Below are 26,440 nucleotides of genomic sequence, written 5' to 3' on the forward strand. Positions count from 1 at the left end.
GTCAAGTAGACACAGCCTTCAAGGAATAGGTATTCAGGGAATGTTTGGGTAGTTTTTGTTTTGTTTTGTTTGTTTAACAGGTTTTTTTTTTTTTATCATTTTATCATTTTTTACTGTAGGCCTGGGAAAACAGGAACAAGGAATAAACACTTGTTTACAAGTAGAAAAAACCAGCAAGAGAGGAGGGAAAATTATCAATCAAGACAAAGGTCGGTAGACATAGTAAGATCGTAACTTGTGCCCCATCCAACATACATTTACTTTTAAAAAGCCAAGCGAAAAATCACTTCAAGTTGCACTCTGTACCAGTAGTGCTTTGCGATTTTGCCATCGCGCTTACGTTGGCGTGGCGTCCTATCATTGAATCAATGCAACGATAGGGAGTTTAAGAAACGATGACGGCTACGGCAACGACAACGCCAAAACGCAGTAATATTATTGGTTAAAAGAACCAAAATGATCGTGCTGCACGTGCGGCACGCATTTTTGAACATTTATCTTCCATACTCATCAAAACTACTAAGTGAAGTGACCAAAATTAAGGTTTTGACGCCAACATGGACAAACTACAGTGAATCTTTCGGTCTCACTCTTTCCTTCAAATCCGTCCGAACCAATCCAGTTTTAGGACACTTCACCCATATTGAACAATATAAACAAAGATGGAATAATCATGAAACATGTAACATAGCTCAAACTTATATTTTGAAGTGACGTTTTCGTCGCCGTAGCCGTCATGGTTTCTTAAACTCCCTGTTGTTCTGCAGAAGACGGTAGAGAAATGTGCTTGGGTGAGTACGTCACATTGTTTTTCCTCATACCAGTGGATGGGTTACAATCTATCACTACAGACAAAAGAAAAACGATGATGTAATGTACAAATGAAAGAAGCCAATGGATTTATCATGGCGTTGATGATGTAACATGAAAACTGCCAATTGTGTTCTGGCGTCTAAAGATATGTTACTTCATTTTTGGCAAGATAAAAACGAACATTTTTAAAACGCATTCGTGTTGATGGGGCACAAAGCTTCGATGTCACAGTGAACCAAATTCATAGCTGCCGCGATTCTCCCTTAGTTCAGCGGTAGCGGCATCCAAACCATAGGTACTTCATGTATCCCCTGTTATAGTGTACGGTATTTCCAAACATTAAAAAAACCCGTGATTTTCCAATTTTAACGGCATCTCTTTCTACCAGCAGAATCAAAGGCTGCCGCCCTTAAGGAAATGGAACCAGTGACAAATGTCATGAAGAATCCCAGTAAAGTTGTCGTTCTTCGAGTAAGTAATGCTGAAAGTGTATAGTGAAATCTTTTTTTTTCGAAGCCCCTTTTTCGGGTGGGGGGGGGGGGGGGCAGCGTTGTGTGACATTTGGAAAAGCCGACTGCCAACTATACTTGGACTAATCTAAGCCATTTCAAGTCCAAAGCGTAATGCCTCCAATAAAATTGCACTTCATTCGTATGGGACGTAAAACCGTCTTCCATCACAAGAATTCTCAAATCAAAGCAATTTTGCAAAAACGGCTGCGTAGGAGACAAACTGTTTGGCAGCCTTTGATCACTAATGCAATTCTTTCATCTTGTTTTTCTAGAACATGGTTGGTCCTGGGGAGGTAGATGATGACTTGCAGCCCGAGGTTGTAGAGGAATGCAATAAATATGGAGATGTCGTAAAAGTTATTATTTATGAGGTACTCAAGAACTGCTCCTTCTGGAGACCCATCCTTTCTTTTCTCCAAACCTCCGCGCTTTAAAATCTGTTTCCACTGACCAAAATATTCATAGGCTCCAGGAGCAAGACTGCAATAGTTAATTACAATCTTTCGTAAGATCACGCAGGTACATGTACCTTCTTGTATCGGGCGGCAGCAAGAAGCGCCTAGCTTATTCTTTCTTCCAGATCTCGGCAAGATTTGCTCCGCGTTAATCAGGATCCTTTACTGCAAGGAATATTCGGCATGTTCTCTGAGATCAGTAACTCAAGTGGACGGCACTCGTTCATTTTTTATGTTTGTGTTTAGTTTCCGCAGGGAATCGTTGAAGAAGAGGAGATGGTCAGGATTTTTGTGGAATTTCAGCGAGTGGAGTCCGCGATTAAAGGTTGATGACGTTTCTCTAAAATCAACACTTTCAAACTGCAAACAGAATTAATGAAAGTTACAAAGCATGGCTATTACACTTTAAACCTGCAAAGAAAATTAATCAAAACCGAAATCATTGCAACTGCTTCATCTTTGAGAAATTTGGCTTTGACGTCATTATCGCGGTTTGCTACAAGAACCGCTGCTGAGCCGCTGCTGCAAATACGAACTTTTTACGTTGGCCAATCACAACTGATGCTGACAATCAAATGAGCCAATCATAATGCAGTGCAAATGCTTTCAAACCGCGCAAAGTGCTGCAAAGTGCGAGCGGGCAAGGCTTAGTTGGTCAGGGTTTGGGATACATGTATTACGTTCAATTAAAAGCTTCCAAGAAGGTAGACGCTAAGGATGTTCAAAATGCAATCAACGTTGATAATGTCACCAACTTGCAACATGAGTAATTTAAACGCTTCTGTTTTATTTGCAGCTCTCGTTGATCTTAATGGCAGATTTTTTGGTGGCCGGACAGTCAGAGGTGCATTTTACAACTTGGATAAATTCAGGAGACTCGATCTCATGTCTGATCTCACTTAAATGTGCGGTTACCATTATTTGCTGACTAAGAAAGAAAGAAAGAAAGAACATGCAGAAGAGACTCGTTTACACTTGACGGCATTTGGGTGTATGGAATTCTACTTTGCATTTCCCTTTTTTGTCAAAAATCTAAATCATTATTTGACAAGGCCTTTTTCGTGTTGTTTTGAGTTGTGTGATATGGAGCTTTGGCTTGTTGGACGTGATGAACATTTTTTCATGCTGGTACATTGTCACAAGTCATAATTATAAGGAGATCAAAGTGCAGCCTAACAACAAGCTCAGCCAACTCACATCTGTTGGTTCCTCGCGCTATTCCGTCAGAATAATTGTGTGACTTCTGTCAAATGTGGTTCAGCAACGAAAACTGTAGCGTGACTACAAACCTTCCAGGAAGAGTAATTAGAAGTAACTGTAGTGGAACCTAAATTTGCTAACTTGTTACAAGCTATGATCGTTTAACTTTGTAATGAAGGAAGTCACGAATCCTTGTTTTATTGCAATTTGTGTTGCCGGTCTCTGTCCCTATGTACCTCTTTTTTTTTTCTTGGTGTCTCGTCCGCTCGTGGGCTTTATTTAATAATCTTATCACTCGCAATGTTATAAGAATGGTGAAGAGAGCGGGGTGAACCTTTTTTTTTGTGCGTTCTTTTACGTTGGCAGCAATTCTAGTAAAAAATTTGAAAGACAAAAGGAACACATTGGGGCGTATCCGACAAAGGTTGATTCAGGAAGGCAGGGTGTGTGAGGTGTAGTGGTTTTCATGTTACGTTATCACTGCCCGGTGGATCTCGCATTAGCTCTCTTTAGCATATACTAAAACAGTGGATATCGTTGGAGGCGCACTCTGACTGGGTACTCAAATTCCGAATATCCTTTGTTAGTATATTCTAAAACAGTGGATAGCGTTGAACGCGCGTGATGATTAGCTACTCAAATTCCGGATATCCCCTTTGCTATTCACCAATGAGCAATTTGCGCCCGAAAAGGTCGTAATCTTTGCAGGAATAAATGAGTTAAAATCAACTTTTTGTGCTGTATTATCTCATTGTTTAGTATATACCAAGACAACTATTCACCTCAGGGTCGGTGGCTAGTGGTGGATAAGTACCTTGTTGCTTGGCGACTCAGTAAATATCCACCACTAGCCACCTCCACTTTCGTGAATAGTTTTTAAATATTCATCCGCCAGCATTCCTCATGGTTAATAGGGTGGCTAGGGCCCCCCCCCCCCCCCCCCCCGCCTCCTTTTTTTTTCTATTTACCTGCTTTTTATTGTATTTTTATTTTTGCTGGAACAGATACTGTTTACATGATGTGATCATTTTAGTTAATGCTTATCACATACAGGGCAAAATTACTGAATTCTGATTGGCTGAGACGGAGGACATATTTTCTTAATCACATGGGCACTTTTGGTAATCAAGAGGGCATGATAACTTGATCCTGATTGGTTAACAGTTGCTTATCCAGGGCAAGCGAGCTTACAAGCGGAATCTTCTTCCAGTTTCTGACTCTGATTAAACTGTTTTTTTCCACATGAAAATATTAATTAAATTAAGGTATATTTCTGTTGACACCATCTATTTATTGAATTGAACTTTAACCGAATGAAAACAAGTTGATCGCCATTTATCGTGGCATTGAACAGGCTTTCCTAGATAATTTTGCCCTTTCTGTAATAACCATGTAATTGCAATGTGCCCTTGTGCAATTAAGGGTTAATTTCACTTGTATTTTCAATGTTTTGAAAATAGCCTTAATAGGCCTTTTGCAACAAACGATCACATGGTACAAAATCCGCCATGCTGAAGGGCAAGCTCATTATTATTCCCCCACTGGGACATTAAAACAAAGGCAAGTCATTGAAGCTTGACTGGTTCAGGTCTCTTTGTTTTAATGTCCCAGTGGGGGAATAATAATGAGCTTGCCCTCCAGCATGGCGGGTTTTGTACCACATGATCATGCCGATACCACATGACGGAAGTCACAAATCCTTGTTCGATCACATGGTACAAAATCCGCCATGCTGAAGGGCAAGCTCATTATTATTCCCCCACTGGGACATTAAAACAAAGGCAAGTCATTGAAGCTTGACTGGTTCAGGTCTCTTTGTTTTAATGCCCCAGTGGGGGAATAATAATGAGCTTGCCCTCCAGCATGGCGGATTTTGTACCACATGATCGTTTGTTGCAAAAGAACTATTGCCCTCAGGCCCATGCAATTACATATACACAACATAAACAAAGTCAAAATGGCAGCCTTAACTATCTGGCCCCTGTTGCTTTAAGGGTGGATAGTGCTATCCGCTGAATAAATCACTCTCCACAGGATAACTCAATTGACTTTGCCAGTGTTTGTTCGCTGGATAGTAATAATTTATCCGGTGGATAGTGTTATCCGCCTTTTGAACAACCAAGGCCTGGACTTTTGTCAGAGTATATAATTCGATTCTTTCAATTCACCTCCCCCAGCCCCCTTAAAATATTCCTAGATCCACCACTGCACTTATCATAAGCAAGAAAGTGGAAAGTGGCCAGGTAATCTATCATTTAGCTAGAAACTCAACGCAAAGTAGAAGACAATCTGGCAAGATGATTTGAGGATAAGACGGTTCACATTATTACGATTAATGAGCAAAATTGAGTTGTTTCAAATGTCATCAGTACCACTGAATCACATGCACTTGGGGACATAAATACTAGTAACTACTACAGGGATAAAGGATTTCCTCTGGTACAGTACATCTACCAAATTTGTATTTTATTTTTTAATTACATGGTATGTTCCATTTCTATACTATAACAATGCAATCAGTTTTTTTTTTCCTCCTGTTTCTAATCAAGTCCTAACACATCTATAATAGTAAGTCAAGTACGGGAAATCGGATGATTTCCATGTGAAAGTGTCCCCAGAATACAGTGCTTACTCTCTCACAGCAGATAAAGGACAAAAAAAAAAAAACAATTTCCAAATTTGAAAACTTAGAAATTTTTTGTTACAAACCACAGTAAAAATAAATTCCTTAAATCCCTTTCATTCCTAAACACAAACTAGATCAGCCAACCTACCATAATTTTTAACTTTAAAAATTCTGAATGTCACTTTCGCAAAGATTATAATGATATTTTAGCAAAAGAACTTGAAGACATTCTTAATGCTGTTCATTTGGGAATGAAAGGTTTTAAGGAGATCCATGCTCCGAAGACATACAACAGGCTACATTATGCCACTGCCAAGGGCTCTGATCATCTTTAATATCTCTCTGACCAATGAAAATGCCATTTGATACTAAAAGTTGATGCACCTCTCACATAAGGCAGTTGATTCATTTTTGACTTAGTGCAAGATATTTAACAGCAACGCTAATAGGTGGAGTCTATCTAGCAAGAACAATCGTTCTGTTTCTGTTTGCTGTCTGCTGAGAGTTTTATTTGGTCCGGGAAATCATTGTATAACTCAACCTCTGTCTCCTGGGCCAGGGCGTTTTTAGCAATGGTCTGGAAAGCCTGTTCCACATTAATCGCTTCCTTGGCACTTGTCTCAAAGTATGGAATGTCATTCTTTGAGTGACACCATGCTTGCGCTCGTTTGGCAGAGACCTACAAACAGAAAATCAGATAATACTTGAACCAGTTCAAATGGTTGATTCCGACTCCACTAACATGAACAATCAAAGTGAAATAGAATGGCAATAATTATTACCAGGAAAAAGCTAAAATAGCCACCAAGATCAGAATTGACCAAAACTGAGTCTCCTAGAGTTCCAAGGTCTCCAAAGGGAGACAAAGAAGAGATACCAAAGCTAAGAAAGAACTTGAAAGATCAAGGGGCAACTATATATATGCTTATTTCCAACAGAGATAGAACACAACTACTATTTAAAGAAAAGGCAAGGCACAGTTACAACCTCAGGAACTACAAAATTTCTGACTCGCACATGGTCTAAGAAAGGGGAACTGTTTCCCCTGTTGCATTTCTTTTGTGGCTTTGGGGCTTTATCGGTGGCGTCAATACTAACTGGAACCCTTCAAAACTGACAAGACAGCTTCAGAGGCTATGAACAGAAGTCCAAGTCAGGCTCTGAATCAAACAAGAGAGACAATGTAACCAACCTCCTCAGCTTTTTTGTGTTACTTTATCTGATGAATTAACTATCACGTAAAAGAAGCTCACCGCTCTGTTTTCCAAATCAATCTTATTTCCTAAAACAACAAAAGGGAAATTCTCTGGGTCTCGTGGACTTGCTTGGATAAGGAACTCATCTCTCCAGCTGTCTAATGTCTTGAATGTACTGGGCTGTGTTACATCAAATACCAACACACAGCAGTCAGCTCCCCGATAAAATGCTACACCCAAACTTTGAAATCTCTCTTGTCCTGCTGTGTCCCATATCTGGCAAAAGAAGGAAAATTGTTTGTACAGGGTGGTGCTAAATTATTCATGATGCCAAAATTAGCAACAAAATTTAATTAAAATCTTTTGTGGTTAAACTTATATGCAGAAGTAAACTCTAGACACCTTAAATTTGCAGCACAATTCCATTCTCAATTGCTTTACTGACTAAAGTAACATCTATAAGTCGCCACTGGGAGTAAAAAGGGTTAATTAATGGAGACTTGAGTGAACCTAGCTGTTGTTAATTAATGAGAATTGATCCAAAAAACCAACTAGACAAGGCATTCATAATTATTTTACCTGCATAGTTACAAGCCTGTCATCGACCATCACTTCTTTTGTCAAAAAATCTGCTCCAATTGTCGCTTTGTATTGGTTACTAAATTTTTTGTTCACATATTGGTTCATGAGTGATGTTTTCCCAACCCTGAAATAGAAGAACAAGTAGTTGATTAGTTTACAACCGAGACATATGACTGCACCCTAGCCCCACTACCGAGATCTTGGGCTCCTTAAAACTGGGGCAGTGGAGGGTGGGTGTTAATTGCTTTGCAGTGATCATGATAAATCATAAATACAACAGTATGAATAACCTTTATCTAACAATCCCATGTGTTAAAAAGTAATGCTTCTCCACATTTTAAAAGCCAGTTTTTGTCAAAGTTGGGTGTTGGTGAGTTCTTATCAGGTCAATGGGGGGACTTAGATTGGAGGATAATTTCTGTCCTCAGCATGTCCAATAGGTTTGGAAGCAAGATTTTTCAAATGTACATACCCAGGACAGCAAATCTGTACATGTATCGAAACACTAAGCACCATACTTTTATTAATCTGATTGAGGGTGCAGCTACAGTATGCCCTAAGTATAAACTGCATGGTATTGGGTGAAAAGAACATGAAGCTGCATTGATTTTCAAGATTAATTCACATTGTAGTGGATCATTTCTTTTATGAAAAGTGGTGGCTCCCAAAGGAGTCATCATTATTGTCCACATTTAATCCTGATTCTTGTCCTTAAGAAAATCTTTTAAGTGATAGAATTTTGCTTTTTTGGAACTACTCAATAGGTCATTTTACAGTTGAATGCTCTATGACCTAGCCTATGAGATGCTGTCAGTGACATTGTATTGACACAGACCTCCTGCTTTTATCATGTAAATTGTATTGTTGTAATTCTAATTAGTCTACATTAACATTAGAAAAGTGCAGAGGTTTTGTATCAAAACTGGGTCACGGGCAGCGTCGCTTTCATTCTTAGGCCAGGTAACTTAGCTACAACTGGTTTATTGCAACTGCAACAGGATCTTCACTTCTCAACTGCAGCCAGTGTAACTCCAACAAGGATGTTTCCTCCACATGCAAGAAAAAACCATGCCAACGAGGATATTTTCAAATCCTTGTTTCTCACTGATCAATTATAGTTTCCTCAATTATCTTTATACATAATTTTATGGTATTCATGCACAGCTACAATAAACATTTTTTTCCAAGAAGTATGTTTGCCCTCAGCTTAGTTTGCAAAGTTGTTTGGTTACTACATATACTGATTTTCTTTTGACATGCCTATATAGAAAGATCTTGGCATTACGCAGTGTCAAGTTCCGGTTTCAGGGGTTTAGGGTACATTTAACTTCAGTGCCTGTATCTTCAAATGCGGTTCCTGCTTAACTCCTTACTCCCGATAACCCACTTCAATTTCCCTTGAAGGTTCAAGTTAAGGGGAGTTGACCGTAGTGCTTTCCCAGTAGTCTGTTCTTGTCCATGTACTTAGGCTGTACTCATACATGTACTTCAAACCATAGATCATGACTGTCACCAAAACTTAGTAGTGAACTGATGCAATTTTCTCATCAAGTTAAAGTGGGTGGAAGATGATTTTAAAGGCAGTTGAAGCATTCAAATGCAGCCTGCAGTAGCCTATTTGGCTAGTGGTTAATTCCTAGTCAATCCTGGGTAGTTCCAGACCTTTGTGTGTACTAACTGCCATTATTTTGGCAGCTCTTTTTTAGTTGCAATATTGTCTGTTTGCAAAGTACTTTAATTTCCCAGGAATCTCTAAGAACTAACTATTTGCAAAAGAGGCTAGTGTTTTTGTTATCAAGGGAGCCCCTTCTTTTCTTCTTCCAAACAATAATTCACTCCTTTTGACGTTATTTAAGATTCTATTACATTCATATAAACCAAATAGTATGAATTTTCAGAGCCCATTTTGACAAGATTGTATGTTCAACTTACCCACTGTCACCCAAGATAATCACTTTTAGAAGAACCTTCTTTCTTGAGGCCATACTTATTAGCAACACCTACATAACAACAGCAAAAAGAACACTGCTATTAATCACTTATTCACATGCTGCTTTTACAACACAGCATTCTTTAAAAAAAAAAGGAATTTATTTACTCATGGAACATCATAAGAGCGCTTAGGACCTTGTTCAACATGTGGATATGTGTCTGTGCATTCCGGATTTAATTGGAATTTGGCAGTGTTGGTCTTAGAGGAGAGAGGAAAACCGGAGTACCCCGAAAAAAACGTCTAAGAGCAAGGAGAGAACCAACAACAAACTCAACCCACACATGACGCCGGGACCGGGAATCAAACCTGGGCCACATTGGTGGGAGGCGACTGCTCTCACCACTGCTCCACCCCTGCACCCCAAGTCTAGTCAAGTCAAGCCTATCTTAAGTTTAGCCTATCCTAAACTTGCCCTTTGGCATTTTGCAGGCTCATTTTAAAACATGTACACGGAAGACTGACCTTTTCCTTCAAATTTTGGACAAAAGCTAAATGAGATGCAACATCGTATCTACCCTAAATTTGTCCATGGTTTAACACATTCACACATCCCCCAATCAGCAAGTAAAATCGTCTGGCATTAGCCAGAGTAAAATCCATAAATCTTACTCTCAGGTGGGGAAGGGGTAATCAAAATTGTGACTCTGCTAGCATGACACTGGTAGCCATTTATACAGCAGGGTGGAGAGAGACAGTATGGGGAAAAGCTTCTTGCCTAAAGGAACAACAAGTTGTCAGAGCATTGTAGGTCTCGAAGAAGCAACCCTGGGATTCAATATTGGGCATGCTGACGACAACGTCACCGCACCTTCAAGAATGAGATAGAGGAAGCTTTTCACAGTCCAAGTGACAATCTGATATGTCTATAAAAGGGCAGCATGGTTTTACATTGGTTCGTACATGACAGGCAGGTTATTCCAGCAAAATTTTATGACAGTAAAATGACACTGAAAAGAAATTAGGCTCCTTTATATCCCTTGATGAATTTTTTTAATATGTGGATAGCTACTGCCCTAAAACGTTTTTACACAGCTGCTAGTGTTACTACGAATCACAATGTTCAGCAGCCCCTAAAGCAATAATCATTCAATGTTGCAGTAAATACGCTTCATTGACCTCAAAGTCTTGGGGATGTTAATCAAATAAAGATTGTTTGTTGGTTTTCAGTTTGCATTCAAAAGCCGGCTGTTTAAGCAATTTTAATTTTTAAAAGACAGGTCAAATTATGACATTCGTGTACTTTACCATACTTACACATCAATTCTGAGTTAAGACTTGAACAACTAATTAAGCTACCACATTGAATCCAAAAATAACTTATAATTAATACCGAATTACAGCTTGGTCGTCCCTTGGACTCGCCAAATACTGACGAGAATCTAGTGTTTAAAATTGCTAAATGGAATGATCACACGACCTGACTGACATTTGAAAACGGAAAGCTAGTTCATTATATCGTTTCAATTCACTGATGAAATTTCGGTGATTTTGGCCTCTTACTTAAATGAAATAAACGACATCAGCTAACTTCATAAGCCATAAGGAGCGCTTAACGAGTCGTTCTCCTTTAAATCAGCAAATAGACCGAGCTGTGAGTTAAGGAAAGTACACCAAACCGCTTAAATTTAGGCAACGATGCTTTAACTTGATCAAGTACCCGAAACCTGAGATTTTTAACGGGATCTTTGACAAGAGCAGGGAGTTCTGCATCGCATCTAATATAGTAAACCCAAAATAGAATAACTGCTTTAGCCAAATGCGAGACACAAGCCCCTGTACTTACCGATTTCAGCCAAAAAATAAACTGCAAGTTGTTGCGACACAAACTTCACGTAATAATATGGAGGAACCCAAATTCGCCGAGGTCTCGTGATTTCACCAGGTTATATTTCATTCTACGTCATCCATTCTCAAAACGAGGTTTTCAATATGGCGCCCAAGGCGATAAGAAAGTCAAGTCCATCGAAGAGCAAATTTGGTGTTCTTAGCGCGTTTTTCATGGACTTTTACAGAAATCCTGAAAAATGGTGAGCATATTTTTATGTCAGAGGTTCAATATTTTGCAGTGGAACCGTAAAGATACCGATTTGATGCAACACTTGCTGAATGTGTTTCTGCCGGTAGAGAACGTTATGGCGTGATCTGCATGAGACAAGCTCTTTCTCGCGCTGGCATGCATGCCGCAATTATGTAATTATTCATTCCTTACTTATTGCGTAAACCGGACACTTCTTGTCCATGGACCTTAAAGCTGTCGCGCCTTTTCTGGAAATTGCTCTCGATACCCGGCACTTAATTTGCATATATATAAGCTTAACTTACATTGCCTTATGCATCGTTCTTCAGAGGATGCCGCCACTTCACATTACGTCACCGCCACTATGTTGGTGGATGAAAAGAAAAGATCTCTCACTCGCTCCTTTTGTTCGTCCACCAGCAAATGTACATTACATCATTGTTATGTGTCTCTAGAGACTGGTTGCAAACCATCTATAGATGGTTTTCACATGACGTCACAGCAGCCATTTGGGTGTACTAGAACAATAGACATCCTCTCCCTTGGGGACTGAATTAAAAAAAATATATATTTTCTATTGTTTTGTACACCAAAATGGCCATCAAGTCACGTGAGTGAAAACCATCTATAGCGTTTGTAGTTGCATGCCACTTTCTTCAAAGGATGCTGCCACAAAAACATAATCCAGTGAGAATGTATTGTAGAATCGCTTGGAACAAGGCATATGCTAACCATATATACTATTCACTTTGCAAATGTATATGCCTGAGTAATTACACGTCTTACTCCATCAGAGCTCTCAAGTCTCACGCATTGAGTGTGAGTCTCACACATTTTGATGCAATCTCACACTCTCACTCTGACACAAGCATGTCTCACGCATTGGCACTCTTCTGGTCGGTTTTAACCTGTCAGAAGTGACCATGAATTCAGAGTTCGTTCCTTTACTGGCACTGAACTTTAGCCAATGTTCAGTCTGTTTATGTGCGACCAATTGTCTCGTTTCTTCAGGACTGTCACCCGTTAATAAATGAATTATGGGCCGATATGTTAGCTCAGGCTGACCATAATAGCATGGGCTCTCTTAGCAAGCAGCATGCAAAAATCAAATGGCAGACTCAACGATGCATTTCCAGGGATTTGAGAAGTGCAAATTTCAAAAATTTCCAGGGAAGCATGCAACCAGACCCCCATAGAATTTTTGGTGTCTCTGGCACAACAAGCACAGGACACTTGAGCCTTTGGTTCAATCCCCAGCAAGCATCTCACTCTTTGGAAACTTTAAGACTTGAGAACTCTGTTCCATATAGTCCAGATTTTTTGAAAGGTCACAAGTTCAGGAGGGTGACAGGGCTTGCGGGATGTATAAAATAAAACAAAGTAGAAAAAGGCTGAAAAGGCGATGCGACTGATGTGTTTATTTGCAAGTTTCAGAAAGCAAGCCTCACTCTATTCAGTTGCAAATAAAACTGCAGGAGAACTTTTAAAATAATAGTGTGATTCATTTAGAACCAGTGTGAAAAAGAATTAGAAGTCAAGTAATACACCATTCTCTCATCCACATCAAACAATGAATAGGAGTTGCACCCGTCATGTGTAAATGCCAGGTACATCGCCATAAAATGTGTTGTGCAAATGCGGACATTATTCCCGTCCTTTTCTTTTCTGTACCTGGGAATGAAGGCTACATGAGATGGTTTAAGAGCTCTGGACATTAATCGTTTTCTTTCCAAATTGGCCAACTGTCTGAATTATTTTTCTAGCCATGTCTTGGTAATGAGTGGTATGCTGTAAATGACCCTTGGTCAATTTTCTAACAAAGGTTAACCCATTGACTCCTGGAAGTGAGACTTGAACAGATTTTACTCTGTGTAATGCCAGATGATTTTACTCGTCAGCTGGGGGAATTCTAGGGCACCTGAGGGGTTAACCACGCACTGGTGGCTAAGTTGGTTGAGCACCGGGCTGTCACGCGGGAGGTCGTGAGTTCAACTCCCGCCGGACCAACACTCAGGGTCTTTAAATAACTGAGGAGAAAGTGCTGCCTTTGTAATTACATCTGCAAATGGTTAGACTCTCTAGTCTTCTCGGATAAGGACGATAAGCCGGAGGTCCCGTCTCGCAGCCCTTTAATGTTCATAATCCTGTTGGACGTAAAAGAACCCGCACACTTGTCACAAAGAGTAGGGCATGTAGTTCCCGGTGTTGTGGTCTGTCTTCTATGGTGTATCATGGTTTGGAGGGTAAATGAAGATATATGATATGATGATATGAATGGAGGGGACATTTTTTTGACTGCTCAACTTGTTGACTCCTCAAACACCCTAGGATGCCCCCAGTTGACAAGTAAGAGTGTCTGGTCATTAGGCAGAGTAAAATCTGTCAAGTCTCACTCAAAGGGTCATTGGGTTAATAAAAAGTATTTATTTCATTTGCACAGGCAATTTGTGAAACACACCACAATATTTATTCTTGCTGTCTTTGCCGCACGTGAATACTCAGACATTGATCTCATGGCTCCTCCTCCTGCTCCTTGAATGGTAAATTGTGTTACTGTTATATTAAAATATTGTTTTACACATGTAAGGTAAAGGTAAAGTCCACTATGAGCCTAGAAGGCCCACCAGGCTGGCACTTATCTGCGGTTTCTGTAGCATGAAGCGACTAGGAGTATTTCTACTCCCCCCTGGATGGAATGCTAGTCCATCGCAGGGTTAACCCCAGCATTTTCGCCAGTACCCATTTATACACCTGGGTGGTGAGAGGCACCGTGAGAGTAAAGTGTCTTGCCCAAGAACACAACACAATGTCCCCGGCCAGGACCCGAACCCGGACTACTCGATCCGGAGTCGAGCACACTGACCATGAGGCCACCGCGCCTCCCACCCACATGTACCAACTGCTAAATCAGTACTGTATTTGTTACTCAATATTTTGCTCAATGTTGACTGTGGTCCAGTTTGTTTGGTTAGCAAAGCACCAGACTACTGTGGGGGAGGTAGTGGGTTCATACCCCAGACAGAGACTAAATTTGTCCAAAAAATCCAAAGTCTGAAAAGCCCCTACGTGGAGTGGTCAATAGACTCTTAGGGGTCCCGGTCTCCCTTGGCTGTTTCTCTCATTTAGGTAACAAAACATGATTGACTCAAAAAGCATGCAGCTTGACTAACATAGAAGGGATTGCTAGCAGTCCATACAACACAATTCAACAGGCAAGCAGTGTGTATCAGTTTAAGAGCACGTAAGCTTCTGATACAGACACATAGACATATTATTTGAAAGATTCGTTGTTATCAAATAGTTTGTGTAATAAATTATGTAAATTAGGGCTTGTGATGTCAGTCTTTGAAGGGGCCAAAGTTCATTTTGTGTTTTGTCAGGGAAAATTATTGTTTCCTAAGTTTTTTCGTAGATCAACTTATGTTAGCATATCTTCTCTGCTTTCCTTTCAGGTTGACCGTTTAAACTGTGGCTCTGTTTGTTCAAATAGTATCCTGGTAAAAGAGTGCCAGGTTAATTCACCACTCCAAGACAAGCTGCTGAATGTTAGACAACTTTATGTTCTTGAGGATTCTAAGATCATATTTCTGATGACAGATTAAAGCCCCAACAAAGAAACTAAGAGAGAATCCACCAGAAGTTCGAGTAACAAGTGGACAAAAACCTAGTACCAAGATTATATACATCGTATTGCAAACTTCTGTAGGACTGTTTTAAATTAAATATCTTCTCAAAAAAAAAATCATTTCTAGCAACACCAAACGTCAAAAACAACTGTTGAACTTCGTAAGAACCTGGTGAAATGAAACTGACAATGAAATTTTTCCTGTGTTTGCACAATTTCTCTGAACTTTGAAATTTAAGTTTTCTCTTTCCCATGGGAAATTGTTTTCAATGTTATTTCAGGTAATTATTTATATCTTTAGCTTAAAGAAAATGTAAAAAAGGACTGTAAAATACTTTAAATTATTCTGGTACCAGATTTTTATCCACTAAAAACTGAAATTGCTCCATTTTCTATCGGATTTTGTCTTAATCTTTTTTCTTTAATATGATGCCCTTTTAGCCACCACCAATGTGTTTTGCAAACAAGATGTTGGATATTATTGTTTAGCAAGTGCTTAAAGCAATACTTGCTCGGCATTAACTTAACAATGTTGTAGTGTTTGCAAAAAGCAATAAGTTTGTCATTGTAGTTATGAATGAATGAAATAAAGTTGTGGAAGTGGTTTTGAAACCTATGGCTTGTAAGTTTAACTGTACCAGCTTGCCGAGTGTATAAAGGAGGGGGCAAGTGTGCAGTGAGGTTGTGGTTTCAAAACCTTGGCCGGACAAAAAATCAGGGTCTTGAAGAAAAATCTCCCTTTTTATTCCCTCAACATTTGCCTCAGCTTCATGGTTGGTGAAGTGTGGTGACAAGAGACTACAATATTATTGTGGTCTCATGTCACCACACTTCACTCAAATGCATTTTGTTTTCTTTTGTTCAAAATGGCTCCGTCTAAGCTGTGAATGCGCAGTTCAGGGAGAGAAGCAAGCATGTCCACAAATCTGTGGGCTTCTCAGGGAAATTTTTGTTTACATGTACTTTTCTCTTCAAACTAACTTGCACCTGTTTGCACACTCAATTTGAGCTAAGGGCAAACCTTCTAGTCTTGTCTCATTTAAACCCAAAATATTTTCACTTGGAATCAATAAACTGATAAACTATAAAAGACAAATTTATTCCCAAGAACTACCTATATCATTTCAGATTCCTACCTACTCTATAATACTGTAAATAAAATTTATAAAAATATAATGATTCCAATTTAATATGTGATGAAAAGCTCTGATATGAAAATTTATTTAATCAGTGATGTAATATGTATGTAGCCTTGTTTCTTTTTCTTTTAATTAAGATCTATAATTTCAGATTTTATACTTAAAAAATTTTTCTATGACTTCATGATCAAAAATAGGAAACAGGAAATAGGTCCTTTTCGTTGTTCTGTATTATAAGTAACAGTTGTCAGCTGGCTGCTTAAACAGTTCAGTTTCTTAGAATTCTAAATTAACTTGCTGAGGTAGTACATTTTGCTCTAAGACCCCCAAAAATGCTTTAATATGTTGCTTACATTAAGAGTATCAGCTTCTCTTATTTATGTTTCATTTTAAAATGTTTTGAGAATCCTGTCTTCTTGCAGTCTGTCATTCCTATACTTCCTTTTGACCTTAACAGAAGGCAGTGGTTGATTCTTTCAAAGTAACAGGCACGCAAAAGCTGGACCAAGAGGGAGAGGGGCCAAGGGGATAATGAGAGAGCCATCTGATCCTGTCTCCTTGCCCCTCCCCTCTGACAGTTTCTCATTTGCCATTGTCCCAGCTTTCACATGTCCATTTCTTCTCACAAATGTATCCAAAATTCATTGACCTGCTTTGCAGGTAAACTTTCTTTGTAAGAAATAATTTTTTGGGACACAGTTTTGTTATGCCTGGTTGATTCCTCCTAAGCATATATACTTAAGTTCAAGGTAATCCTCAATGCCATATTTAGAACCCTCTCGTCCTAAACCTGATTGCTTCCAGCCACCAAAAGGTGCTATTTCTGAGGAAATGGCACCTTCATTGACACCAACCATACCAACTTCCATCGCTTCTGCTACCCGCCAGATTTGGCCAATATCTTTTGAGTAAAAGTATCCTGCAAGCAAAAAAATTACGTCAGTAGTAATTTTTATCTTGTTTTGTGATAATTTCATATCATGGTTTGGTAGACATTACCTTCTGTGAATGTAGTGATAAACGAAATGAATCATAATTATATTGAACTGCCGATATGAAATCAAGTGAAGCTATGATCCTTGCAGTCATGAATGAAATTTTAGCAGTTGCGTAGAGAAGCCTGAAAAATTCAGGACTTCAACAGGGTTTGAACCAGTGACCTTGTGATGATAGAGCATCATCACACTGGCATCTTGAGTTCATGGGTTCAAACTCTGTTGAAGTTCAAACCCTGTTGAAGTCCTGAATTTTTCAGGCTTCTCTTCACAATTGCTAAAATTGCGTTCATAACTGCAAGGATAATCGCTTCACTTGATAACCTTCTGTATATTGCTGCAGTACAACTGATCTTACAGCGTCTTATGAAGTGTGTGGAATGTTGTGTTCCTGTATTTTGGAGGTTGCAACGCTCGTATGAAGAACATTTGTGGCAATACTGTGCCTGAATGAGTTTTGGAATGTTTTTCTTGTCTAAGCACCAAGCCCCATTTGTTCAAAGGCCAGATAACTTTATCTGGTGGATAAGTCACCATTCAACAGTTACAATCGCTGCAAAGATTTAAGTATTTTGCTTCGTAACTGTGAATGTTCATACGTACTCTAGTCTAAGCACATCTAATTAAAGGTGAGTTCAAATACCTTGTCAATGTTTCACACAAAGTATACTTGTGACTTATCCACTGGATAAAGTTATCCAGCGTTTGAACAACTGGTGCCAGAGCAATAATATCAGTGAGCAGGCTACTGCTTTCTGAATATAGGACAGTTTGGTTTTTCATTAATAATATATTACTGCTGTTAAAGGTTGACCCATTCACCCCTAAAGCAACCCAAATTGAAGAGTAAAATCATCTGGTGTTGTAAAGAGTAAAATGATGTAAACCTCACCCTCAGGAGTGAACAGATTAAGAGTGCAGGATGAGGAGAATATTCTAACAGCAACTAGATAAGGAATCAAGCTCCTTAGTCACATGCAAGAATGATGATGACTCATAATGAAGCCGGCTAGTATTTTTTACAGGTCACAAGTCAGTTTTACCAATGCAGAAAGTATCCATAAAAGTTATAAAGCTATATTCGTAAAAGATAACCTTTATTAGGCCTAAAAACTTTTGTTTAGGCCTAAATTAGGCATATATGGTCAGCCTTTATGCATGTTTAAGATACTTTCTGTATTTGGTAAAACAATGACCCGTGACCTGTGACATGTAAAAAATACCTGCTGTAATGAAGCAGAGAGACAAAGTACCTGCCAATCCAGCAGAAGTGTCATTAGCTACTGTCACTGCCTCATCTTCGGTCTTAAATCTGTAAAACAACCAAATATGTGTTTAACTGAGCATTCCACCTTCAGTAAACCTGGGTCAAATCACCAGGGATTAAATTGATGATGACTGAACGAGTCTAAAAGAGACCAAATCAACTAATGCAATTTTTTTGCTTTTCCAAGGGCTGGAGGGAGATGGCAAAGAGAAACCGGAATCTCTGTCATGTACAAGAGGACCAGTGTGTCACCCAGCAGGTCACTCGCATTACTGCACCCCTTAATTCCCTCTATTAAAAAACAAAATTTGAATTAACAAACTTTCAAAACAGATTTCACAATAAAAGTTAACGTTAAAAAACAACGACGTTTCGACCGTTCGACGGCCATTTTCATGTTGAAAAGTAAAATATATACAATCGATTATAAAAATGCTAATGAGATACTGACTAAAACTCTAAATATGTACATAGAAACAATACAAGAAAATTTTAGCATGAATGATTTTAAAAAACGCTAAGGTGATAGAAATAATATAAAAAGCGAAATAATTAAGTAAGTAGCTTCGCGCGGATCGATTTGGTTTAAGTTTACGAATAAAAAGCATTTCAAAAATCAAGCAGTCGAGTTTGCTCTGACATTTCTTCAAAATCTCGAAATTGCTTCCGATGGTCTCCAGATCCTTTCTGTACTCATCCTTTACGTGATAGCCAATTGTTGAGTGCTTATGTTCCTCCACACGTTGATGTAGGTTGTGTTGTATTGTTTCTATGTATATATTTAGAGTTTTAGTCAGTATCTCATTAGCATTTTTATAATCGATTGTATATATTTAAGCACATACAAACATTTTTCTTCTCAACTGGAAAATGACCATCGAACGGTCGAAACGTCGTGGTTTTTTAACGTTAACTTTTATCGTAAAAAACTAAAACAAAAAATTAACCTGTGTGGTGTGGACCAGATAGTTTTGGCATTTGACATCATTAATTTTACCAAGATGACAAAAGGCACAAAATATAATTGTGACAGTTAAAACTTGCCTTATCAGAGGAGCAACAGGTCCAAAGGTTTCTTGCTTGCAGATAATCATGTCACAGGTGACTTCTGTTAGGATTGTTGGTTGATAGAAATTGCCTCCCAGTTCATGCCGCTGACCTCCTCGCAGACAAATGGCACCTTTTGACACAGCATCTTTAACATGACTTTCGACCTAACAATTAAATCAGTGTTGTTCCTCGTGCATTAATTAAGACAAAAAGTACTGATAATAGCAGTTATTTTTGTTTTATCACAAATAAAACTAAAATGTCTGGAATTCCATAGAATTAGTCAGATAATATTACATCAGGTCACCAACTGAGGCTATGGCTCGAAAACTTTTAAGTTAAAGTTACGTCAAGCAGATGATCGAATCTCCATATTCTTGACTGCCAACAGATGAAGCCCTTTTTAACTATAGATGTATCAGGTGTTCTTTTTTTCCTTCTCCCTGCCCCACCCCACAAAGAAATTACTTGATTCTTAGCATTCATTATCTCTGATAATCTAGGTGCTTGGAAGTGAGTGAAAGAGCAACTGAATGCTCTACCCCTTGAGCTACATGAACTCTTGCAGAACCATGCATGTATCTTACCAGTGTTATGAACTGGTCGTAAGTTCCAATCCTGTTTGGGACTCTGACTTTCCATGTTTAGCCAAGCAACTGCTTTATCATATTTTGTCACTGGCACATTTAACCGTACACCATTAATAGCCCCATTCACTCACCATCTAATTACCACATGTGATAATAATTAAATCAATAATAATAATAGTTGCTATTATTATAATAGGCCTATCACTACTTAATGCAGGAAATGTTACTGAGTATCTGGCCACAGCTTGTGGCCTAATAGGATACTCCATCTGTTCTGTCCTTAATAAAATTAAGTGTCCAGCACTTTTTCGTAGAATCCTTCCTGTTTAAGAACAGACTTTATAACAACTCAGTATTTACATAACTATAAACTAAAAAAGAATTCTGATATAGTAAGCAATTGTATACGGAAAGTCAGGATCATATCTTGTCACTTGTTATTATTATTATTATTAATTAATTTAATATTATTATTATTATTATCATTATTATTATTATAGAGTTTCAACATCATGTTCTGGCTGTTGTCATTGCCGTCTTTTCTTCTGTTAGGCTAGTCATAACAAATGACCAAAGGCTAGCAGAATTATCTCTTCTTCACATTTCCAACACTTTCCTCAATATCCTTCAAGTTCCCAACAAGGCATTACTCCAACATTGAACATTGAATTATTATTATCCAACATTGAATTATTATTATTATTATTATTATTATTATTATTATTATTATTGTTATTATAGTGTTTATTATTTCATGCCTACACATGCAGCTAATGGGTAGACCTTCACAAAATTAATTCACAGTTTATTGTGATCTGCAAAGCCATTGACCCCTAGGAGTGAGAGTTAACAGATTTTAATCTGTCTAATGCCAGACAATTTTACTCGTCAACTGCATGGGGCCATCCTAGGGCGCATGAGGTAATGACTTCAACCTGAAATAAAATCATAATTTGAAAATGCACTCCTCACTTTTTCAACAGATTTTTCATTTATAAGTGGTCCTTGCGTGGAAGTCGCTTCCATTCCATTACCAACTGTCAACTGGTTGTCCACCGCTTCAGCAAACTTGGATGCAAATTCATCATAAATTTTGTCTTGGACGAGAATTCTATTGGCACAGATACAGGTCTACCAAAGACGAAAATAGAAAAACCATCTAAATCAATTCTTGAAGTCAGAGGGCATAAAAGGGTTCTATGCCATTCTTAATTTACACGTATCAATTCAACAGGTTTCAAGAAAAGCCATTTCAGCTGAGTGCAACATGAGCCAACACCCCTTATGAAATTATTCTCATGTAGATGTTCCATAAGTTCAGGCAAGAAATAAATATTAGCAAGCACAGAATTTCTTGCTTCACTAATTCAAACATTACCTTGCTCTCCCTAATAACCCAACTTCATAATAGGTTTATATACCTGAGCAGTGTGTCTAAACTTGGCTGTTATTGCCCCACTGACAGCAGCATCAATATTTGCAGAATCAAACACAATGAAAGGGGCATGTCCACCAAGCTCAAGGGAAACTCTTTTAATTGGATCAACACACTTGGACATCAACCGCTGCAGACAATGAAAAAAATAATAATTTATTATTATTTATATTAATTTTGGTCTTGTGAAAATAATACTCAAATTATTTCAAGACCAAACACAAAAGGGGAGCAATCCTGTGCCTCAATACAATTAATTTTATATTGGTTTGGATATCTGGGTAGGCAATTAACCAAACACAACACAAAAACCTGTACATACATCCCAAGAGGTCAGAACCAGTATAGTGCACATGCAAATGAATTATTACCTGAAACCCTGATTTGGGAGTCATAAAATGTTGTAGTGCAATTTACTAGCACAAATTGCAGACACTAAACAAAGTGAGTAAAATATAACAAAATTACTGCAATTTGAGAATTCAGAATCCAAATCTCTACAGAGTTCTGAAATTCAGAGATACTTCCCTCATTGTGTTGGTTATCTATGCTTAAAAAGGAAAAGTGAGAAGGATCAACATGTTCACAGTCATGAGTACTGCTAACCAGTCAGTCAAGTCAGTAAGTCTGACCTCAAGAATGATTCAGCAATGTTAGTGCCAAGATGTCAATGCTGCCCCATCAAGTTCACTTCATTAGCTGACTACAGGCCCGTGTTGGGTCTGTGTTGGGCAACATGGGTACATCACTGGCCATCCAAAATTATGCAATTTTCTGGATCTTATCCTTAAAACAACAATGTACATAACCTCCAGTCCAAGTGAATGAAACTTAAGGACGGTGCCTACTAATTCAAAGGTATTTTTTCCCCGGTTTATGATTATGCAGGAAATGTAGATCTTGACAAGTGTCATTGAAATCCAACAAGAAAACTGGGGGTAACCACGCATTTTTCCAAGATAATTCATGAATAATAATTGTAAAAAGCTTTAAAATACAAAGAAATGTGTGGCATTCTTTCTCAAATTGAAGCTTAATTATCTCTCAAAAATGCAGGGTTACCCCCAATTTTCTTTTTGGATACCAAGACTACTTACTAAGATATACCTTATCCGGATAGTTTTAAGCTGCACAAAAATATCCCTGTATTAGTGAGCATCACCGATAGGAAACTCGAGTATCTTGAGATGTGCAGAACACACGTGCGATAAAAATAGTAGGCACTGTCCTTAAATATATCAATCAAATCCTATTTCATAATTAAGTAATTTATTTACCCACTGACTCCCGGGGGTTTCCCATTGACGAGTAAAATCGTCTGGCGTTAGATGGAGTAAAATACTAAGTTTGGTTTGGGTGTTAAAGGGTTTTAAAAGAAGTTCATTATAATTGGCATACCTTTCCAGTGGCTGTAGATCCTGTAAATGACAATTTCGAAACAAGGTCATTTCCAAGGATGGTATCTGCAACTTCATTCACTTTATCGCGAGAACAAGGAATTGTGTTGAAAACGCCAGGAGGGAACCCTGCATCCTCTGCCAACTGGCAACAAAACAACACTGTGCAAAAAGTTTGCATAGAAGTAATGATGGCTTAGGCCTAGTTTTCACGTGGCAGAAATATCCCAGACAATATTATTGGGAATTTGGGCTTCGTATAACATAAATGAAAACATCGTGAAACACTTAGAATAGCTCAAACTACTAGTTTGAAGTGATGTTTTCATTGTTGTGGCCGTCGTGGTTTCTTAAACCTCCTAATAGCTTAGGCCAGTCAGTTGTGTGAGAATATTAGTGCTTTTAACATTGTGCCAACCCAAGTAAAAAAAATTTTCAGAAAATGCAGGGTGATACATTCATTTACAAAATTAGTGTTACTTGTCGCTTACCTTTTGCAAAGCCAAAGCAGAGTAAGGTGTTTCTTCTGATGGTTTGATGATCACTGTGCAGCCTGCGGCAAGTGCTGCTGCAGCTTTGCGAGTAATCATTGCAATGGGAAAATTCCACTGTGAAGATTGAGAAAAAGGCACTTAGCAAAATAACCAAAACTAATAGCTACATCTTTTTAGCAATAATTTATTATTCTTTTGAGTTTAACCCATTCACTCCACATGGACCCCAGGATGCCCGCAGTTGATGAGTAAAATCTGTTGAGTCTCACTCCCAGGAGTCAATGGGTTAATTGAGGAGACAGTTTTTGACTGGTTAACCCATTGACTCTACAGGGACCCCAGGATGCCCCCAGTTGATGAGTAAAATCTGTTGAGTCTCACTCCCAGGAGTCAATGGGTTAATTAATTGAGGAGACAGTTTTTGACTGGTTAACCCATTGACTCCACAGGGACCCCATGATGCCCCCAGTTGATAAGTAAAATCTGTTGAGTGTCACTCCCAGGAGTCAATGGGTTAATTGAGGAGACAGTTTTTGACTGGTTAACCCATTCACTCCACAGGGACCCCAGGATGCCCCAGTTGATGAGTAAAATCTGTTGAGTCTCACTCCCAGAAGTCAATGGGTTAATTGAGGAGACAGTTTTTGACTGGTTAACCCATTCACTCCACAGGTACCCCAGGATGCCCCAGTTGATGAGTAAAATCTGTTGAGTCTCACTCCCAGGAGTCAATGGGTTAATTGAGGAGAGAGTTTTTGACTGGTTAACCCATTCACTCCTCAGGGACCCCAGGATGCCCCCAGTTGATGAGTAAAATCTGTTGAGTCTCACTCCCAGGAGTCAATGGGTTAATTGAGGAGACAGTTTTTGACTGGTTAACCCATTCACTCCACAGGGACCCCGGGATGCCCCCATTTGACAAGTAAAATGGTCTGGCGTTAGACAGAGTAAAATCTGTCGAGTCTCACTCCCAGGAGTCAATGGGTTAACTCATAATTTCCATTATTTAACAATATCATTATGCCATAAACACATGTTCAATATGAATATAAAGTATCCAACAAGCATGAAAGGAATTGCACCACATTATTTTTTGTTTTAATTGGCACGACAACACTTGGCATGACCATACAGCATATTATGAGCTTATATAAATAACAGAGATTACTTCAAAATGCTAGAAACTTCAAGGTTAAGAATTTCACATTATATCAGTTACATTAACCCTTTCACACCCAAACCAGCCAGACTTAGTGTTTTACTCTCTGTCTAACGCCAGATGATTTTACTTGTCAATGGGAAACCCCTGGGAGTCCATGGGTTAAACAGCTCACTTTGTGCCTAATATCTTTTATCCTGGGTAAGTTGTTTACAGCAAAATTTTGCAATATTTTGTATAGGGTTTAGTGCAAGTCAGGGTTTGTTTACTATCTGGCCAATTAACATAGCCAAATGCTTCCCCCTCTCTTTAAGTACTCCCCTATATGGGCTATATAGGTACGTGCTGCGGAATAGGGTATGGTTTTTGGAGGTTCTCGAACCTTACATGTAAATAGGGTATCCTTTTCGGCTATGTTGGCATAGTGTCCCGGTGTGATCCTTAGATAGCGTGCCTAAATTTCTATCAGCAAAAATAGCAGGGTGTAGACACCCAGTTAAGCGGAAAACAAATGATCTGTCAAAGTTAAAGTGTTGCCAAAGCGATTTTGTTCTTCCCTTGCATAGGGTGTCATTTTTCGGATTTGGGCCTTAAATAGGGTATCAATTTTCGTTGGATTGTTCCTTAAATAGGGTCAGGGTTTAAGACTCTTCGCGGCACACACCTATCCGGACTTTATGGGAGTACCCCCCCCCCCCCGGGGATTTTACATACTGGTGTCCACAGGGCTGCTACACCAACAGGTTGCTTGAGAATGAACAGTCGACGAGAAGGACTTGGTGAACTTATGACATCACCACACACTCTTTTGGCTTCCTCTGCAAACCACTCAACATAACTAGCTCCATACTTGACTTCTCCTTTAGCTTCAAACAAAGGCTTTCCTTGTTCTGTAGTCATCAACTTAGCCAGCTCATCTTCATGTTTCAAAATGAGATCATACCAATTTCGAAGCCTCTTGCTACGCTCCTGAAAATAGAATCAGCAGTCAGACTGGGGCAGATCTGCAGGTTATGTTGTGTTCACCCCACCCTAATGAGCTGCACTTTTAACTAAAGCTCCTCCACACCAGGAGCGCTCACACAGACAAATACAGGTAGAGCTTATTCTGGTTTCAGCAGCATGTAACAACCCAGCAGCAGGGCAAAGCTACATGTCTTTTACCTGAACAATATACCAGTCTATTGCAACGATAGCCATGAATATGAAGCTTGGCATATACCCACCAATACATTGAGGTGAAGGAGATGGGGGTGGGGATTTGTTGAATATTTTGGGGGGAGGGGGTGAAGGGGGGGGGGGGGGGGTTTGTCATTCCCAATGAGGTTGTAAAAAGGGCTGGGTCAGGGGCAGCACCAAAAATCTACATGTACCAATCCTTATCTCTCAATTATGTCTTCCCTACCACCCTCCCCCACTATGTATGTGAAGATTGTCCGGTTGGGACAAACGCCATCTTAGGAATGAGAGTTCCCTATTAAAGTTTGAAGCTAATTAAGCCTATTAACTTGTACAATAATTCATGACATAAACAAGAACTGATCATACCGCGTACATTTGCTGTAGAATTCTTCCACACTTTGAAAGCTTTGTAAGCTTCAGTGACGGCTTCATCAGCTTCTTTTGTTCCCATGTCAGATACTTTGCCAATCTCTTCGCCGGTGGCAGGATTGTAAACGGGAAATTTTGCATTGCAGTCTTTCCATTTCCCACCGATAAAACCACAACTTTGAAAAAGAGACATCCTTCGAACCAACCGCAGTGTCATGCACGATGCTGCTGCCTTCATTTTGCAGAAAAAATGTTGTAAAATCTAAAATTATTATGATCGAGTTTTAATCAGCCATTTTGAAAATGTCCCACTAACCTTATCGGTCGTTAAGAGGGACCTCGTT

At 39.0% G+C, this 26,440-nt stretch overlaps 3 protein-coding genes and 1 long non-coding RNA gene across 6 annotated transcripts in view; 2 read left to right on the forward strand and 2 right to left on the reverse strand.

The window, feature by feature from the left end:
* The window catches only part of LOC138011380 (splicing factor 45-like), a 9,509-nt gene extending 5,800 nt beyond the window's left edge, over nucleotides 1-3,709 (forward strand). Inside the window, exons 9-13 of one of the 2 annotated variants that reach the window (XM_068858353.1) lie at nucleotides 120-209; nucleotides 1,205-1,284; nucleotides 1,598-1,696; nucleotides 2,027-2,105; nucleotides 2,577-3,709. In XM_068858353.1, the coding sequence (XP_068714454.1) occupies nucleotides 120-209; nucleotides 1,205-1,284; nucleotides 1,598-1,696; nucleotides 2,027-2,105; nucleotides 2,577-2,683 (455 nt within the window). In that variant the 3' untranslated portion in view covers nucleotides 2,684-3,709. Of the gene's footprint in view, nucleotides 1-119; nucleotides 210-1,201; nucleotides 1,285-1,597; nucleotides 1,697-2,026; nucleotides 2,106-2,576 lie in introns of both variants that reach the window. The other variant, XM_068858352.1, reaches the window with a different exon arrangement.
* A 1,720-nt stretch (nucleotides 3,710-5,429) lies between these two features.
* Nucleotides 5,430-11,263, reverse strand: LOC138011383 (ras-related protein Rab-7a). Its single transcript, XM_068858361.1, has 5 exons — nucleotides 11,161-11,263; nucleotides 9,317-9,384; nucleotides 7,382-7,508; nucleotides 6,860-7,078; nucleotides 5,430-6,285 (listed from the first exon to the last, which is right to left on the reverse strand). Exons 2-5 carry the CDS (start codon nucleotides 9,367-9,369, stop codon nucleotides 6,067-6,069), a joined length of 618 nt encoding a protein of 205 aa, XP_068714462.1. The 5' UTR covers nucleotides 9,370-9,384; nucleotides 11,161-11,263; the 3' UTR covers nucleotides 5,430-6,066.
* A 23-nt stretch (nucleotides 11,264-11,286) lies between these two features.
* LOC138011384 (uncharacterized) lies at nucleotides 11,287-15,635 on the forward strand. The gene is made up of 3 exons (XR_011124710.1): nucleotides 11,287-11,404; nucleotides 13,835-13,934; nucleotides 14,847-15,635. It is a non-coding gene; the product is annotated as an uncharacterized lncRNA (long non-coding RNA).
* A 464-nt stretch (nucleotides 15,636-16,099) lies between these two features.
* Nucleotides 16,100-26,418, reverse strand: LOC138011378 (succinate-semialdehyde dehydrogenase, mitochondrial-like). 2 transcript variants are annotated; one of them, XM_068858349.1, is made up of 9 exons: nucleotides 26,101-26,418; nucleotides 25,260-25,514; nucleotides 23,384-23,500; nucleotides 22,894-23,037; nucleotides 21,482-21,625; nucleotides 21,033-21,191; nucleotides 19,465-19,634; nucleotides 18,407-18,465; nucleotides 16,100-17,077 (listed from the first exon to the last, which is right to left on the reverse strand). In XM_068858349.1, exons 1-9 carry the CDS (start codon nucleotides 26,332-26,334, stop codon nucleotides 16,863-16,865), a joined length of 1,497 nt encoding a protein of 498 aa, XP_068714450.1. In that variant the 5' UTR covers nucleotides 26,335-26,418; the 3' UTR covers nucleotides 16,100-16,862. The 2 variants fall into 2 exon arrangements, with proteins under 2 accessions (XP_068714450.1, XP_068714451.1); XM_068858350.1 differs by having other exon boundaries at nucleotides 16,731-17,077; nucleotides 26,094-26,372.
* Between the last annotated feature and the right edge of the window lie 22 nt (nucleotides 26,419-26,440).

This window comes from Montipora foliosa, chromosome 7 (genome assembly GCF_036669935.1).
Source record: "Montipora foliosa isolate CH-2021 chromosome 7, ASM3666993v2, whole genome shotgun sequence".
Taxonomy (NCBI): domain Eukaryota; kingdom Metazoa; phylum Cnidaria; class Anthozoa; order Scleractinia; family Acroporidae; genus Montipora; species Montipora foliosa.

Excerpts from the sequence above, each read along its gene's own strand:
- LOC138011383 (XM_068858361.1), bottom strand. The coding sequence starts at position 9,369 with ATGGCCTCAAGAAAGAAGGTTCTTCTAAAAGTGATTATCTTGGGTGAC. Across the intron at positions 7,079-7,381 it reads ACAGGCTTGTAACTATGCAG|ATATGGGACACAGCAGGACA; the intron begins GTAAAATAATTA and ends TTCTTTTGCCAG. Across the intron at positions 6,286-6,859 it reads TTGATTTGGAAAACAGAGCG|GTCTCTGCCAAACGAGCGCA; the intron begins GTGAGCTTCTTT and ends TTCTGTTTGTAG.
- LOC138011378 (XM_068858349.1), bottom strand. The coding sequence starts at position 26,334 with ATGAAGGCAGCAGCATCGTGCATGACACTGCGGTTGGTTCGAAGGATG. Across the intron at positions 19,635-21,032 it reads ATGAAAAATCTGTTGAAAAA|GTCGAAAGTCATGTTAAAGA; the intron begins GTGAGGAGTGCA and ends TTTAATTGTTAG. Across the intron at positions 17,078-18,406 it reads CACTTCTGCTGGATTGGCAG|GATACTTTTACTCAAAAGAT; the intron begins GTACTTTGTCTC and ends TTTTGCTTGCAG.